At 44.6% G+C, this 15,768-nt stretch overlaps 1 protein-coding gene across 1 annotated transcript; it reads right to left on the minus strand.

The window, feature by feature from the left end:
• Window positions 1-2,081: 2,081 nt before the first annotated feature.
• On the minus strand, window positions 2,082-15,199 carry LOC120917582 (microtubule-associated proteins 1A/1B light chain 3C-like). The gene is made up of 4 exons (XM_040328990.1): window positions 14,943-15,199; window positions 11,681-11,736; window positions 5,959-6,065; window positions 2,082-2,963 (listed from the first exon to the last, which is right to left on the minus strand). The coding sequence occupies exons 1-4, from the start codon at window positions 15,010-15,012 to the stop codon at window positions 2,804-2,806; spliced, it is 393 nt and encodes a 130-aa protein (XP_040184924.1). The 5' UTR covers window positions 15,013-15,199; the 3' UTR covers window positions 2,082-2,803.
• Between the last annotated feature and the right edge of the window lie 569 nt (window positions 15,200-15,768).

The raw sequence follows: 15,768 nt of genomic DNA on the forward strand, positions 1-15,768 counted from the left end.
AATCCCATGATATTTTGTGAATCTGCCTTATGACTTGTCTCCTGGGAAGCGTGACACTGTGCTCCCAGGAGACACTGGGGCGCTTGAAAATTAAATGACACGCTCACTCCCGTGGGAGGGATACCCCGAAGTGCCTATATTGTCTTCTGAATGAAGGTATTTTAATCATTTAAAAAATTTACGATAGTGGACTTTACATTTACTTATTATGCCTGTCTTAATAAGCTGCAGTTTCTATTGAGGGTGAACCTCCACTTTAACATAGGTTGGACTTGATGGACTTTATTCAACCTCACTTGCTATGTAAGTTTAAGTTCAATTAACTGCTTGCCGACCAGCCGCCGCAGTTTTACGTAGCTATACGTCACCTCGCCCAGCAGCCAACAGGGGCGTGCGCGTCCCTGACTCCCGTGCGCGTGCCAGGCGGTCGCGATTGCCGCCGGGCACCCGCGATTGCTCGTTACAGAGCGGGGACCGGGAGCTGTGTGTTTACACACAGCTCCCAGTCCTGTCAGGGGAGAAATGCCTGACCGTCTGTTCATACAATGTATGAACAGCGATCAGTAATTTCCTCTAGTGAGGCCACCCCCCCTACAGTTAGAACACACCCAGGGAACATACTTAACCCCTTCCCCGCCCCCTAGTGTTAACCCCTTCCCTGCCAGTGGCATTTTTATAGTAATCAATGCATTTTTATAGCACTGATCGCCAATGATCCCAAAAATGTGTCAAATGTGTCCGAAGTGTCCGCCATAATGTCGCAGTATCAAAAAAAAAATCGCTTATCGCCGCTATTACTAGTAAAAAAAAAAAAATTAGTAAAAATGCCATAAAACTACCCCCTACTTTGTAAACGCTATAACTGTTGCGCAAACCAATCAATAAACACTTATTGCGATTTTTTTTTTACGAAAAATATGTAGAATAATACGTATCGGCCTAAACTGAGGAAAAAAATGTTTTTTTTTAAATATTTTTGGAGGATATTTATTATGGTAAAAAGTAAAAAATATTAATTATTTTTTTCAAAATTGTCGCTCTTTTTGTTTATAGCGCAAAAACTAAAAACCGCAGAGGTGATTAAATGCCACCAAAAGAAAGCTCTATTTGTGGGAAAAAAAGGACGCCAATTTTGTTTGGGAGCCACGTCGCACGACCGCGCAATTGTCAGTTAAAGCAACGCAGTGCCGAATCGCAAAAACTGGCCAGGTCCTTTACCTGCATAAAGGTCCGGGTCTTAAGTGGTTAACATAGGTTGGACTTCATGGACTTTATTCAACCTCACGTGCTATGTAAGTTTAAGTTCAATTAAAGCAGGCATAATGAAAAAAAAATCTAAAATTACAGGAATGCATAGACATTATGGGCCAGATCCACAGACAACGTACGCCGGCGTATCTACTGATACGCCGGCGTACTTTCAAATTACCCGCGTTGTATCTTTAGTTTGAATCCTCAAACCAAGATATGACAGCATCTGGGTTAGATCCGACAGGTGTACGTCCTCATTTGCCTTCGGATCTAAGATGCAATACTTCGGCGTCCACTGGGTGGCGTTCACGACATTTTCTGCGTCGGGTATGTAAATGAGCTATTTCCAACGATCCACGAACATACACGCAGCCATTGCATTCTCTTACGTAGTCTCTAGTCGGCTTTTTCCGGCGTATAGTTAAAGCTGCTATTTTGCGGCGTATAGTTAGACTTGCCATGTTAAGTATGGCCGTCGTTCCCGCGTTTAAATTAGAATTTTTTTTTTTTTTTGCGTAAGTCGTCCGTGAATCGGGATGGACGTAATTCACGTCTAAGTTAAAAAAAATGACGTCGTTGCGACGTCATTTAGCGCAATGCACAGGGTGAAATTTAGAAACGGAGCATGCGCAGTTCATTCGGGGCGGGGACGCACTTCATTTAAATGAAACACGCCCCCTAATCGCCGATTTGAATTCCGCCGCCAGAAATACACTACGCCGCCGTAACTTACGGCGCGAAATCTTTGAGGATTCGAAAGAACGCCAGGTAAGGTACGGCGGCGTAGCGTATCTCTGATACGCTGCGCCGATCTATTTCTATGTGGATCTGGCCCTTAATGTGCAATAACAGATTTGGTTTGGATTTAGATACACTTTAAGTACAGTTTTGTTTTTTTATTAATGGTCATGCTGATATATTAAGCAGCTAATGAGCTATATACATACAGCATAATACATTATACTTTTATAATGATGTCCTTTTAAAATAGATGAAACGCAATAAAAAGCTATCTATTGTTCTGTACAATGTACTGTATTGCTGAAGACATTCGTTTGGAGTAAACTGCTAGAAGACTTCTATTTTCAATACACTGCATTCTAGCCGATACATTGTGTGTTTTCCCAACAGGATCCAAAACGTTGCTTGGGTAAAACGTTGCTTGGGTTAGAGTTCTTCATTAAAAACTGACACAGGTTAAGAAAGTTCTTCTATATTTGGAAGACGCTATTTCAAGGGTTCATCTCTATCCCCATATACTGTATGATTTCCCTCCAGGCCTATGATATGTACGGTATATTTCAGCATTGAAGCTATTGATGAAACCCTCGAATATATGTTAAAGATTATATGAATATGCTATCAGACAGTTATCACTTCCATGTGAATTGTCCATCTTCTCTTCTAAATATCTCAGGTCCTTGTTATTTGTCTGTGCAGAGGATGAGCGGGGCGCGTCTAACGTCACGTAGCATGTTCTCTGCTCCTTCACAAGGCTGAAGATTTCCCAATCATGGAAAAAGTATTCTTGGGGGGGTTCAAGGAGGACACTTCAACCAAACACTTCATGAGACATGTAGGTCACGTAGAGAAAACCATCTTGGTCCCGGTGTGTAGTATATACCTCCAGCATGGTCATTGATATACTGACCATTTGACGTTCATTGACCATTACACAAAGAGCGCAGGAGGGAGGCAGGGAGAGTCTGCTCCTGTAAAAGAAAATTCCTTTAGTACATATCTTATTTTAGGGCCCAAAGTACCCAACATTCTCACACAAATGTGTTGAAGTACTAAAATATATAGGGCCAGATTCAGGTACATCTGCGGCGGCGTAACGTATCGCATTTACGTTACGCCGCCGCAAGTTTTACGGGCAAGTGCTTGATTCACAAAGCACTTGCCTGTAAAGTTGCGGCGGCGTAGCGTAAATCCCTCCGGCGCAAGCCCGCCTAATTAAAATGATCCGGGTAGGGGGCGTGGATCATTTAAATTAGGCGCGTTCCCGCGCCGAACGTACTGCGCATGCTCCGTTTTGAAATTTCCCACCGTGCTTTGCGCGAAATGACGTCGCACCGACGTCATTTTTTGAACGTAGTCGTGAGTTACGTCCTTTCCTATTCACGGACGACTTACGCAAAATTTGACGCGGGAACGACGGCCATACTTTAACATGGCAGGTCTATCTATACGCCACGAAATAGCAGCTTTAACTATACGCCGGGAAAAGCCGACTAGCGACGACGTAAGAGAATGCGACGGCCGCGCGTACCTTAGTGGATCGCTGGAAAAAGCTAATTAGCATACCCGACGCGGAAAACGACGCGAACTCCACCCAGCGGGCGCCGAAGTATTGCACCCATGATCCGAAGGCGTACAAAGCCGTACGCCTGTCGGATCGAAGCCAAAAGCCGTTGTATCTTGGTTTGAGGATTCAAACCAAAGATACGACGTGGGAAATTTAAAAGTACGCCGGCGTATCAGTAGATACGCCGGCGTACTCTCTTTGTGGATCTGCCCCATAGTTTTTAAATCTGAACTTCAACCTTACCTTCAGTATTCAAAACAAAACAGTGTTGCGCTTCCTAAATATAAAATAACTCCCCAACAATCCTTAACCACTTACACCCCGGACCATTATGCAGCTAAAGGACCTGGCCGCTTTTTGCGATTTGGCACTGCGTTGCCTAAACTGACAATTGCCCGGTCGTGCGACATGGCTCCCAAACAAAATTGACTTTTTTTTCCCCACAAATAGAGCTTTCTATTGGTGGTATTTGATCACCTCTGGAGTTTTTATTTTTTGCACTATAAACAAAAATAGAGTGACAAATTTGGAAATAAAATGCAATTATTTGTACTTTTTGCTATAATAAATATCCCCAAAAAATATATATAAAAAATATATTTTTCCTCCGTTTAGGCCAATACGTATTCTTCTACATATTTTTGGTAAAAAAAATCAAAAAAAATCGCAATAAGCGTTTATTGATTGGTTTGCGCAAACGTTATAGCGTCTACAAAATACGGGATAGTTTTCCTAATTTACTACTTTTGACACATTTTTGGGACCATTGTCATTGATACAGAGATCAGTGCTATACAAATGCACTGATTACTGTGAAAATGACAATGGCAGTGAAGGGGTTAACCTCTAGGGTCGCTGTAGGGGTTAAGTGTGCCCTAGTGTGTGATTCTTACTGTAGGGGGGGGGCGTGGCTGGGCGTGTGATGTCACTGATCATCGTTCCCTATGACAGGGAAAAGACGATCACTGACAAGCCACTAGGAAGAACGGGGAAAGGATTGTTTACACTTACCTCTCCCCGTTCTTCAGCTCTGTGACCCGATTGCGGGACACCAGCGGCGATCGGGTGCGGTCACGGAGCTTCGAACCAGGTCCCGAGCGCGCTGCTGTCGGCGTGCTCGTGACCCACAGCTGGGTTCTTAAAGGGGACATACCTGTACGCCCTTGTGCCCAGCCGTGCCATTCTGCCGACGTATATCGGTGTGCGGCGGTCCTCAAGTGGTTAAATGAGAATAAGTGATTAAAGGGGTTGTAAAGGTTTGTTTTTTATTTTCTAAATAGGTTCCTTTAAGCTAGTGCATTGTTGGTTCACTTACCGGTACCTTTTTCTTTCGATTCCTCCTTCAATTTCTCACTTCCTGTTCCGCCTCAGTAAGCTTGCCCCCATCATCCGAGACGTTCTGGCTGGGGGTTAGTCCGCGTGCTCGCCCCCTCCCTTTGGACTACATCCTGGCGATGTAGTCCAAAGGGAGGGGGCGAGCACGCGGACTAACCCCCAGCCAGAAGGGCTCGGATGATGGAGGCAAGCTTACTGAGGAGAATAAGTTCACCTTTTAAAAAAAATAATAATGGTAAGCCTGGAAAGCATTGCACACACAATCAGCAGATCGTGGGTGCAATGCAGGGCTTTTGCAGACTGTGTGGAATGTGGTATGTGGTGTCATCCAGTTAATACCAGATTGTCTATTTTTTCCGTACTAGCAAAAATAGATAATTACCGCATTTCCTCGAAAATAAGCCCGGATCTTATATTCATTTTGGCAACAAAAGACAAGAAGGGCTTATTTTCGGGGTAGGTCTTACCATATAATTTGCTGTCTTCTCTCCCCCTCTCCCTGCTTGACAGGAATCACCAGTGTGAACTGCGTTAAAATGCTTGTAAAATCCTATAATCCACTCTATTACAGTATTATATAATGTACAATGTGTGTTTCTGTAATATAAATATGCCAAATACCTTTGTTACAGCGCTGCTCTGTGCTTCTGTGACCCGCCGGGGCTCTCTTCCCCGCAATTATATTACAACAACACACACATTGTACATTATATACCAATGTAATAGAGTGGATTATAGGATTTCACAAGCATTTTGAACTAGGGCTTATTTTCGGGGTAGGGCTTATATTGCAGCCCACCTGGAAAATAACGCTAGGTCTTTTTTTGGGGGTAGGTCTTATATTCGGGGAAACACGGTAAAAAAAAAAAAGTGTGCCCTAGGCAGTACAATTATGGCAGCATCATAGCATGTCTGAATACATTACTGTCAAGGGTAATATGTACAGACACATACAAATATTTGGTTTCTCCAGTTATTAATGTGTCACTTTTGTTTTTTATACAACTCAATGGTCAATGGCCATTGTGTTTTTACCAATATTCTTGTATTCCACTCCTGCTCACCTGATCATATCGACAAACTGTCCCATAGTGATTTCCGGGGGAACTAGGAATTTGATTTTCTGAAGTTGAGGCAGCAGTTTTTCACGACCACTTCTCTCCACTATAACCTGTAACAGAGAGACATTTTTATGAAACCACTCTGGATTGGTGCAAAATGCCAATATGCTCTCTGGGTTCCCTCATATGCAACTGGACAATGACTTTATAATGATTATGAAAAATACTTGGACCTTGTTAATATTTGCCATAATACTTGAGCATGACTATACCAAACTTACATCGCTAACCAGGGCTTTTTTTCAGGGGGAACTCAGTTCCACCACTTTTGGCTCAGACCCTTTGGTGCCTGCTCACCACAATCACTTGTAAACACAGAAGTCTGGTTTCTGTGTTTACAAGTGACAGCTCTGCACTCTGTGTGTAACAGTGTTGCCAACCTACCAGATTAAAAATTTACTGGCACGACACCTGAAGTTTACTGGCGCAGCCACGTTTTTACTGACATTTCACAAAAGTTACTAAATTTAATTTTTTGGTGCAAATTTCAGTATTTAGGCTACAAACAAGTACACTAGGCAAATAGCAATGTGATTTAAGATAGATATTAAGGTAAAAAAAATTTTTGTTATTTTCGATATAATAAGGGCAAATTATTTAGTCATATCCCCCCCTGCCTCCATCCTACTCTGCCACCAACACCCCCTGCCTTCACCCCCCTCTGCGGTGCCACAATCTCCCCCTGCCTCCAATCTCCCTCTGCCTCCAATACCCCCTGCCTCCATCGTCCCCTGCCTTCACCCCCCTCTGCGGTGCCACAATCTCCCCCTGCCTCCAATCTCCCCCTGCCTCCAATCTCCCCCTGCCTCCAATCTCCCTCTGCCTCCAATATCCCCCAGGCCCCTGCCTCCAATTACCCCCTGCCTCCATCCCCCTCTGCGGTGCCACCAACAACCCCTGTCTCCATCCCCCACCCTCTGCAGTGCCACTATCCCCCTCTGCGGTGCCACCAACACGCCCTGCCCCAATCACCCCCTGCCACTAACACCCCCTGCCTCCAATCTCCCCCTGCCACCATTGCCCCCTGCATCCATCCCCCTCTGCGGTGCCACCACAGCCACCATCACCCCCTGCCTCCAAACACCCCCTGCCTTCAATCTCCATGCGCAGTTCCAAGCCGAACCAATCTCGGCTATTTTTACTGGCACATTTCCGCAACCACGGACATTTACGAATGGGGGGAAAAGTGCCAGTTTTTACGAACTGTCCGTAAAAATACTCTGCATTCTGTATGTAATGCAATCCTGGTATTTAATGCCCCTTTAAGACCCTTCTACTGTTTATGAAATCTGAACGGGGTCGTGGTTGAGTTCCTGCACCTATTTTCTGAGAAAAAACGCTCTGTCGCCAACACCAAGTGAAGGATTTTCAAAAAAGTGAGTTATTTTAAAATCACAGTCCTGTGGCTGAAAATAAAGACACTCATCCTTGTGCAATTTTTTATTATTGGGGTCTATTGTTTTAAACTATGAATGCACTTAGCAAGATATTGTGCTTTGGGGTGTTGAAGATGTTCCTGCTTGCACAATTATTTCATTATTAGCTTTAACGCCAGCCATACATGAATGAAAATACAGCTGGTTCAGCAGGGAAGAGGCCAGATTTCGATCCATGTAAAGGCAGGCTTTTTGTACAGCAGTTGATCTACCGATCGACTTGTACAACCAGCCTGTTGTAAAGGTTTTATATGATCAGCGCAGCCTACAGCTAGCAGTGCTGATCACTGTACAGTGTCTTGAAAAAGTATTCATACCCCTTGAAATTTTCCACATTTTGTCATGTTACAACCGAAAATGTAAATGTAATTTTATGTGATGGACCAACACAAAGTGACACATAATTGTGAAGTGGAAGGAAAATGATAAAAGGTTTTCCTTTTTTTACAAATAAATATCTGAAAAGTGTGGCGTGCATTCAGCCCCTTTACTCTGCTACTCCTAACTAAAATCTCGTGGAACAAATTGCCTTCAGAAGTCATCTACAGTAAAACCTTGGCTTGTGAGCATACCGTATTTATCGGCGTATACCGCGCACTTTTTTGCCCTGAAAATCAGGGCAAAATCGTGGGTGCGCGATATACGCCGATACCCGCTTTCCCGCGCCGAGTTTGAATACTGCGCCGGCATATACCGAGCGCAGTACACTCGTGTATAGTCGGCCAGTCTCGGCTCCTCCCGCACTCACGTCCTGGACGTACAGGACGTGAGCGCGACAGTAGCCGAGCCTGCCCGAGTGTACTGCGCTCGGTATATGCCGGCGCAGTATTCAAACTCGGCGCGGGAAAGCGGGAAACGAGCGAGGAGGACGCCGCAGAAGGACGCCGGACCCGACGAAGAGGACACCCGAAGCCGCAGACGGACGCCGGACCCGACGAGGCCGCCGATGGACGCCGCGCAAGACACCAAAACTGTAAGTACAAAATCCTTTTTTCCACAGGAATTTATGGCCAACTTTAGGGGTGCGCGCTATACGCGGGAGCGCGCTATACCCCAATAAATACGGTAATTTGTTCTGGAAGCATACTTCAATCCAAAGCACTCTTATATCAATGGGAATTTCCCCATATAAAATAATGGGAATTTAAATTATTCGTTCCACAACCATTTATTCATAGGTCCTTCAGTTTATAGTCCATATAAGAAGATTATAGCATTCTGACGAGGTTGTGTAACCATAAAATGTCCATCCACAAATGGAAGCCTCCACAAGGGGATTAGAAGCAAAATCCAGCAGGAGCTACACTTGTTAGAGTCTGCAAAAGACTTGACAGTGGGGGCAAGGTTCACCTTCCAGCTGGACAACGACCCTAAACATACAGCCAGAGCTACAATGGAAAGGTTTAGATCAAAGCATATTCATGTGTTAGAATAGCCCAGTCAAAGTCCAGACCTAAATCCAAATGAGAATCTGTGGCAAGACTTGAAAATTGCTGTTCACAGATACTCTCCATCCAGTCTGACAGAGCTTGAGCTATTTTGCAAAGAAGAATGGGCAAAAATGTCACTCTCTAGATGTGCAAAGCTGGTAGAGACATCCCCAAAAAGACTTTCAGCTGTAATTGCAGCAAAAGTTGGTTCTACAAAGTATTGACTCAGAGGGGCTGAATACAAATGCAGAGTAAAAGTGTTTTCAATGTCCAAGTTCCAGGAAGGAGTACAAAAAATGCCCTTTAATGGTCTTTTACTAGCTCTAAAGGTAATGCAAGCCATAGATAAGATAATTTTCTTTCCTGCCACCATGGGTGAAAAGAAAAGAAAATTGCTTGATTCCCCCATCAACACAGTCAATGGTGATGGGGGAATGCACGGGGCGCCTTCCAGGCCAGCTGAATACAATGGTTACTGATAGTAGCTGCTGCTGCCAGCAGTAATCGCATGTTGAAAAATCTGACAGGCTGGTTGTTATTAATGGATCAAATCCGGCTGGTTGTTATACATGGATACATGGACCGGCTTTACTGTTCATGCCAAGATAAATGACTTCCTAGATAAGATTAAACATGTGCAAACTAAACACAAACAAATGCCAAACTAACATCTGGTAGGAGAGTTTACCACAAAGCATCATTAACTGCTCTTAAAGATCTTTTGATGAAATTAGCAAAAAATGTGGCTAATCTCTTGCCAACACGATAAAAAGACACAAAAATAAAGGAAATAGCTAAGTCACCCAACGCTGCCCCCATCCAAGCTGGAAAATAATTAAAACGATTTTAAATTTAGATGGACAGAGGATCATATAAACATATCTTGGAAACCAGGGGTCAATTCACTAAATAGCTCATCCATTTTTGCCTTTAAATACCGTATTTATCTGGGTATACCGCGCGCCGGCGTATAACGCACACCACAACCATAGAAAGGTAGTTTAAGGAAAAAAATAAAACTTACATTTTTGCCCTGCGTCCATCGGCGGCCTTGTCCGGCGTCCGTCTGCGGCCTTGCGCGGGGTCTGTCCAGCCTTGTGGGTGTCCGTCTGCGGCTTTGGAGGTGTCCGTCTGCGGCCTCCATCCAGGTGTCCGTCTCCGTCCAGCGTTTCCGTCTGCGAGTCCATCCGCACCTTGCCCGGGGTTGCAGCAGTGTTTGTTTTTGGATTTGGCGCCGAGATTTTCTGTGTGTTCGGCTCCTCTCGGCTTGTCTCGGCTCCTCTCGCGTGGCTGCGGGCGGAGGCGAGCGTGGCCGAGCCTAGCCGAGTGCGCAGTACACTCGGCTCGGCTCTAGGCTGCGGCGGGCGGAGCCGAGCGTGGCCGAGCCTAGCCGAGTGTACACTCGGCTCGGTTTCGGCTCTAGGCTCAGAGACACAGAGACAGCGGGGATCAGCGTATATCGCGCACCCACGATTTCCCCCTGATTTTAAGGGGGGAAAAGAGCGCGGTATAGGCCGATAAATACGGTAAGTGATGTATTTGATTTATAAAGTAGTCAATTTACAAAAAAAAATTGATTTTAAAAAAGGCACAGGGATCTTTTCCCTGCATTTCCCGCAGGTACAGCAGCCTATTCAAATGAATGGGCTTCTGTGCCCATGCAAACACAGCTGCAGGGATACCGCATAGATGTGTACCTGGCCTTAGGCCCTTTCCCTGCAGCGTTGGTACAGCACAGTGTACCTGTGGTTTTTGTGAAAGTCCCCACGCTTTGCCATAGACTTTTATTAGATTGGGTGGTTTTGGTGCATTTTATGAAAACAAAACAAACCCCCCTGACAAGAACACACAGAAGTGTGTAGGCAGCACCCTCCCACCTTACAGCGATGGAGAACGGGAGGCAACACAATACTGGACAGAGGGCAGCAGCAGGAGCTACCAAAGTTAACTTTTCATATTAAAAGCTGGTGATTGGCTGCTAGGAATTCCCAGTATCCTAGCAACCAAACAATCTCAACCTATTGAAAATTTGATGACATATTCTCAATAGTCCCCATCCTATAAAGCAGGAAAGAGAACTCATTAAGACATATTATAGCTTAATTTATGATTAAACGGATGTTCTAAAATGGCCAAAATAACACGTAGATAGGGAGATTTAGCAAAAGAGGCTCTACAAAGAGTGCTAGAAAATTACTAATACAATGTACCGTATTTATCTTCGTATAGCGCGCCCCGGCGTATAGCGCGCACCCCAACCTGGAAGGGAAATTTCCTGAAAAAAAGAAAATACTTACAGTTTGAATACCCCTCGTCGGTGTCTTGCCCGGCGTCCATCGGCGGCCTTGTCCGGTCCGGCGTCTATCTGCGGCCCTGGTGGTGTCCTCCCCGCTTCTCCCGCGCTGTTTCTGAGTCGATCCATACTTCCCGCGCTGTGTTTGAATGCCGCCGCCGACATATACCGAGCGCAGTACACTCGGGCACGCTCGGCTCCTTTCGCATAAAGGCTAGGAGGCGGCACAGGGCGTGACCGTGAGGGGAGCCGAGCCTGGCCGAGTGTACTGCGCTCGGTATATGTCGGTGGCGGCGTTCAAACACAGCGCGGGAAGCGGCGTATATCGCGCACCCACGATTTTCCCCTTATTTTAAGGGGAAAAAAGTGTGCGGTATACGCCGATAAATACGGTAAGTGGTTTGTTGTTGCTGACAGCAGCTTTCTGATAGGTGCTTTGTATTTTTATTTTCTTGTATCTAGCCTGTTAGTGTGCTTATAATGGACAAAGTGGTGCAACTTCTTACCGGAATTTTGCAGGGGAATTTGCTCTTGACTCTGTTTACCTCATGGATTCGACTGTCTGCAAAAATAATAGATAAATATACATCGTATAAAAATGCTTGAAGAGATATTGACTACAAAATATATATTTCAAATGCAAAACACCAAAGGCAATCATACTTGTGTACAAACAACCATGATCAGACCCTTCCAGTTTTGCCTTGTTTGCCCCACAATCCCCAGCACACTGGTCATGCACTAAGGACTGGAAATACTTCTACTCTGCTTAGACAGATCACTAAACATGAAACAAACCAGCAAGATTTCACCCAAAGAAATGTATATACGGTACATAAGAGGTTACCTGGTACTTGTGATAAAGATTATAACAGGTACAAGACACAGATTTAAATTCGACCAGTTCTGCAGGGACCGTCTGAGTTTTAATCCATGTATAGGCAGGGTGGTTGTATAGCAGGGCTGATCAATGCATTCTAATGGTGGGGAAGTCTCCCAGCTGGAAGACTCCAAAATACAAAGGCTAAGCGGAGGAATCCCCCATCCACAACCCATTGAAGGAAAAAAACAAAAACACATGAACTGCTTTAGGCCCCTTTCACATGGGGCGGATCAGTAATGATCCGCCCCGTGAACCTCCGCTTGCTCAGCGGGGATCGCTCCTTTGATCCCCGCAGAGCTGGCGGATGACTTTTCTCCACTCTCCCCTATGGGGGGATCAGATGAACACGGACCGCCTGTCCGTGTTCACCCAATCCGATCCGCCAGACGGATGGAAAAGTAGGTTTTTCCTCCGTCACACTTTGGAGGATCGGAGCGGGTCGGATGTCAGCGGGCATGTCACCTCTGACATCCGCGGCTCCATAGAGGAGCACGGAGCGCCCGTTCAGGTCCGTGTGAAAGAGCCCTTAAGCCTCGTACACACTGGTTTTCCCGGCAGGAAAACTGCCAGGAGAGCATTTGGCCGGGAATCCCGGCCATGTGTATGCTCCCTAGCAGTTTTGCCATCAGAAAACCAGCCGGGAATCTCAAGGGGAAAATAGAGAACCTGCTCTCTATTTTCCTGACAGGATTCCCAGCAGAGTTTCCTGCTGAGAAATTGGAATTGTATCTTGTTTCCTTCTCCATCTACTACTCTATTCTCCCCCTCCCCTTCACCTCCCTCCTTGATCCCCCTCTCCATTCCCTGTCCTCTCCCAGTCACTAAGGGCCGGTTCACACTGGGAATTGCACAAAATCGCACTGTGCGTTCCTGTGTGATGCAATTTCAGACCATTCATTTTCCACCAAAAGTAGTGCATGCACTACTTTTGGAAATTCACTGCAACTGCATTGCATAGTACTTCTGTACCATGCGATCTGGTGCAGGCAAATTAACTGTGTTTAGGGTGCCATTAACTTAATATTGACACCTACTGCAGACCACAACCAAAGTGTGTTTTGAACAGTGTGCGGGAAATGGGCACGGAACACGGGTTTCCTGCACCACGTTCTGATGTGAATCTGCTCTAAGCCTTTCTATAGAGGCTACTCTATTATTTATGGAAGTATGTTAACAGATAATGGCCCATACTCATGATCCGAATATCGGACAAAAACGATCGTCCGAGGAAGAATCGTACGAATTTCAGATCGTGTGTACACTACTTTTCGAGAGCCGATTACGACAGTTCATTCGATATTATTCGATCGGACAAGCACAGAATTTTTCCACGTACGATGCCAGATTCGTTTAGTCAGTATAGTTGTCGTCCGGAAAAATACAATACAAATACATTACAAAACATGACATCACATCAATACATTACAAAACTATGGGTTTTTTTTCTGTCGTAAGAGAATTTTCGTGACTTTAATAACCTATTCAATTTCTACTTGCGACTATTAAGTGAAAAAAGTCGTACGATCTGTCGTATGATATTCGGGTTTGAATGTATGGGGCATAACTGTCTTATGCCTTGTACCTCTGTTGAATAACCATGGATTATTATGTCAAAAGTCAGATGGTAAGGACAAGGCTCCTACTTTGATCCGACTTGAATGATATTCAATGGGCTGTAGTAGGATCAAAGTCGGACCAAAGTAGTACTGGGAGCATTTTCAATGTCGGACCGAGTTGTGTCGGACCCGTTAAGACGGCTTTAATTGTGAAACATTGATTTTCACACGTCATGCGACATGAGCTCCCAATGTCGGAGCGTTTGTCGGACAAGTGTGAACCCAGGCTCAGTGTATTCTGACAGTTGCTGTCAGAACACAAAGTCTAATGGGTGGGTGGGGATTCTTCCATCCACCTCGTTTGTTTGGATGGAGAAATCTGTCTTTTCATTCATCGGGCTGGCTGAACAAAAAAAACTAACCATGTATGGCCAGATTTAATCTCAAGTTTCTACAACATACAATTTAAGAACTATGAGAGCTCTTTCAGTTTACACAGAAAGTATGGACATGACTCAGGACAGCTCTGAATCGCTGACATAATCAACTTATTTTTTTTTTTTGCACTTATCAAACAGATACTGTATAACAAAATGCTTCCAATGATACATTTAAAGCCCTATACACACGCTCGGTTTTCACGGCGGTAAAAAGTCTGCCGTGAAAACCGAGGGGAAAGCCAAGAACCCGGCAGGAAAACTGCCATGGAGCTTTGACCGGGAATCCCGGCCGTGTGTATGCTCTGTGGGCACTGCCTCGCAGTGTTTCCCACAAAATATTAGTAAGTCTGGCAGAAAAAAAACCGCCAGGAATCCCGACGGTAAAATAGAGAGCAGGTTCTTTATTTTCCCGTAGGGATTCCCTTCTGTTTTCCTGAGGGGAAAACTGCGAGGAAGCGCACACACGTCCGGTTTTCCCGGCCAAAAGCTCTCCTGGCAGTTTTCCCGACGGGAAATGCAGTCATGCGTATGAGGCTTTGCAGACTAAAAGGGACCAAGTAAGATAATTTCATTGTTAGGGTTTCCATACTGTACACTTTAAAGTTTGCACAACATGGGAAATTTTGCGTTAAAATTAATAAAGAAGTCTAATTTCTTATTGAATATTTAACGTAACTGCATTTGGAACATTCCCTAAACATAGCTATTAACCTGTCCTAAGAAAAGAGAGCTTACCCAAGATCCAAGCTCTAATAATATTAAAGCTACAATAAAATTATAATATTAATAATCAATAATAATAATTAATAATCTTACAGAAAGGAAACCAGAATAAAGCCCATGCTCAATTTTTTTAGACCCCATCACATATAATTGTAGCTCTCCATACCTAGTCGTTTTCTTTGCTTGAAGGATAATAGGTTTAGTTCCAGGCTGGTGCTGCTCCCAAGTGGGGACATTTTCTCTGTGTGTGGCCCTCGGTCTCTCTATGTGTGGCCCTCGGTCTCTCTATGTGTGGCCCTCAGTCTCCCTATGTGTGGCTCTCCATCCACAGCCATCATCCTGCCTTTATAAGTAGTAAGCAGCTGAAACCAGTTACATCTGGCAGCTCACACCCTCCTTCTTGTTCCAGGAATGCCTAAATTGCCTTCTACACACCTCACACCCAGCTGTAGAACTGACCTCAGCAGTACCATCACTAGGGATTGATGCTCTCTGCACAATATTACTGAAAGTTCTGATCAGAAGACTCGTAGACAGCAGAGGTTACACCTATATGTAAGAACTGGATGTTCTATATATAGGGTATTTAAAAGCCTTGTATTCTTTGGTCAGGAAAAACAGACTTGAAAAACAACTCGAAAAAATTTAGTACATTAGATTAACTTTTTGAACTTTTTATCTCTATGACAAATGTGATTTGTTTTAGACAAAATAGGGCCTTGGGTACACTGAAGAGACAATTGGAGTAAAATAAGCCTATTGTTGGTGTCAGTATGAGTAAAATGAGCCCTACCATTAGTGCTAGATAAACAAACACCAATGACGAGGCTTACTTTATCCCACTGACACTAATGACGGGGCTTATTTTATCCTACTGACACCAATGACGGAGCTTACTTCATCCCTCCAACACCAATGATAGGGCTTATTTTATCCCTCCAACACCAATGATGGGAATTATTTTATCCCACTGACACCAATAATGGAGCTTA

The sequence above is a fragment of the Rana temporaria genome, chromosome 11, assembly GCF_905171775.1.
Source record: "Rana temporaria chromosome 11, aRanTem1.1, whole genome shotgun sequence".
Lineage (NCBI taxonomy): Eukaryota > Metazoa > Chordata > Amphibia > Anura > Ranidae > Rana > Rana temporaria.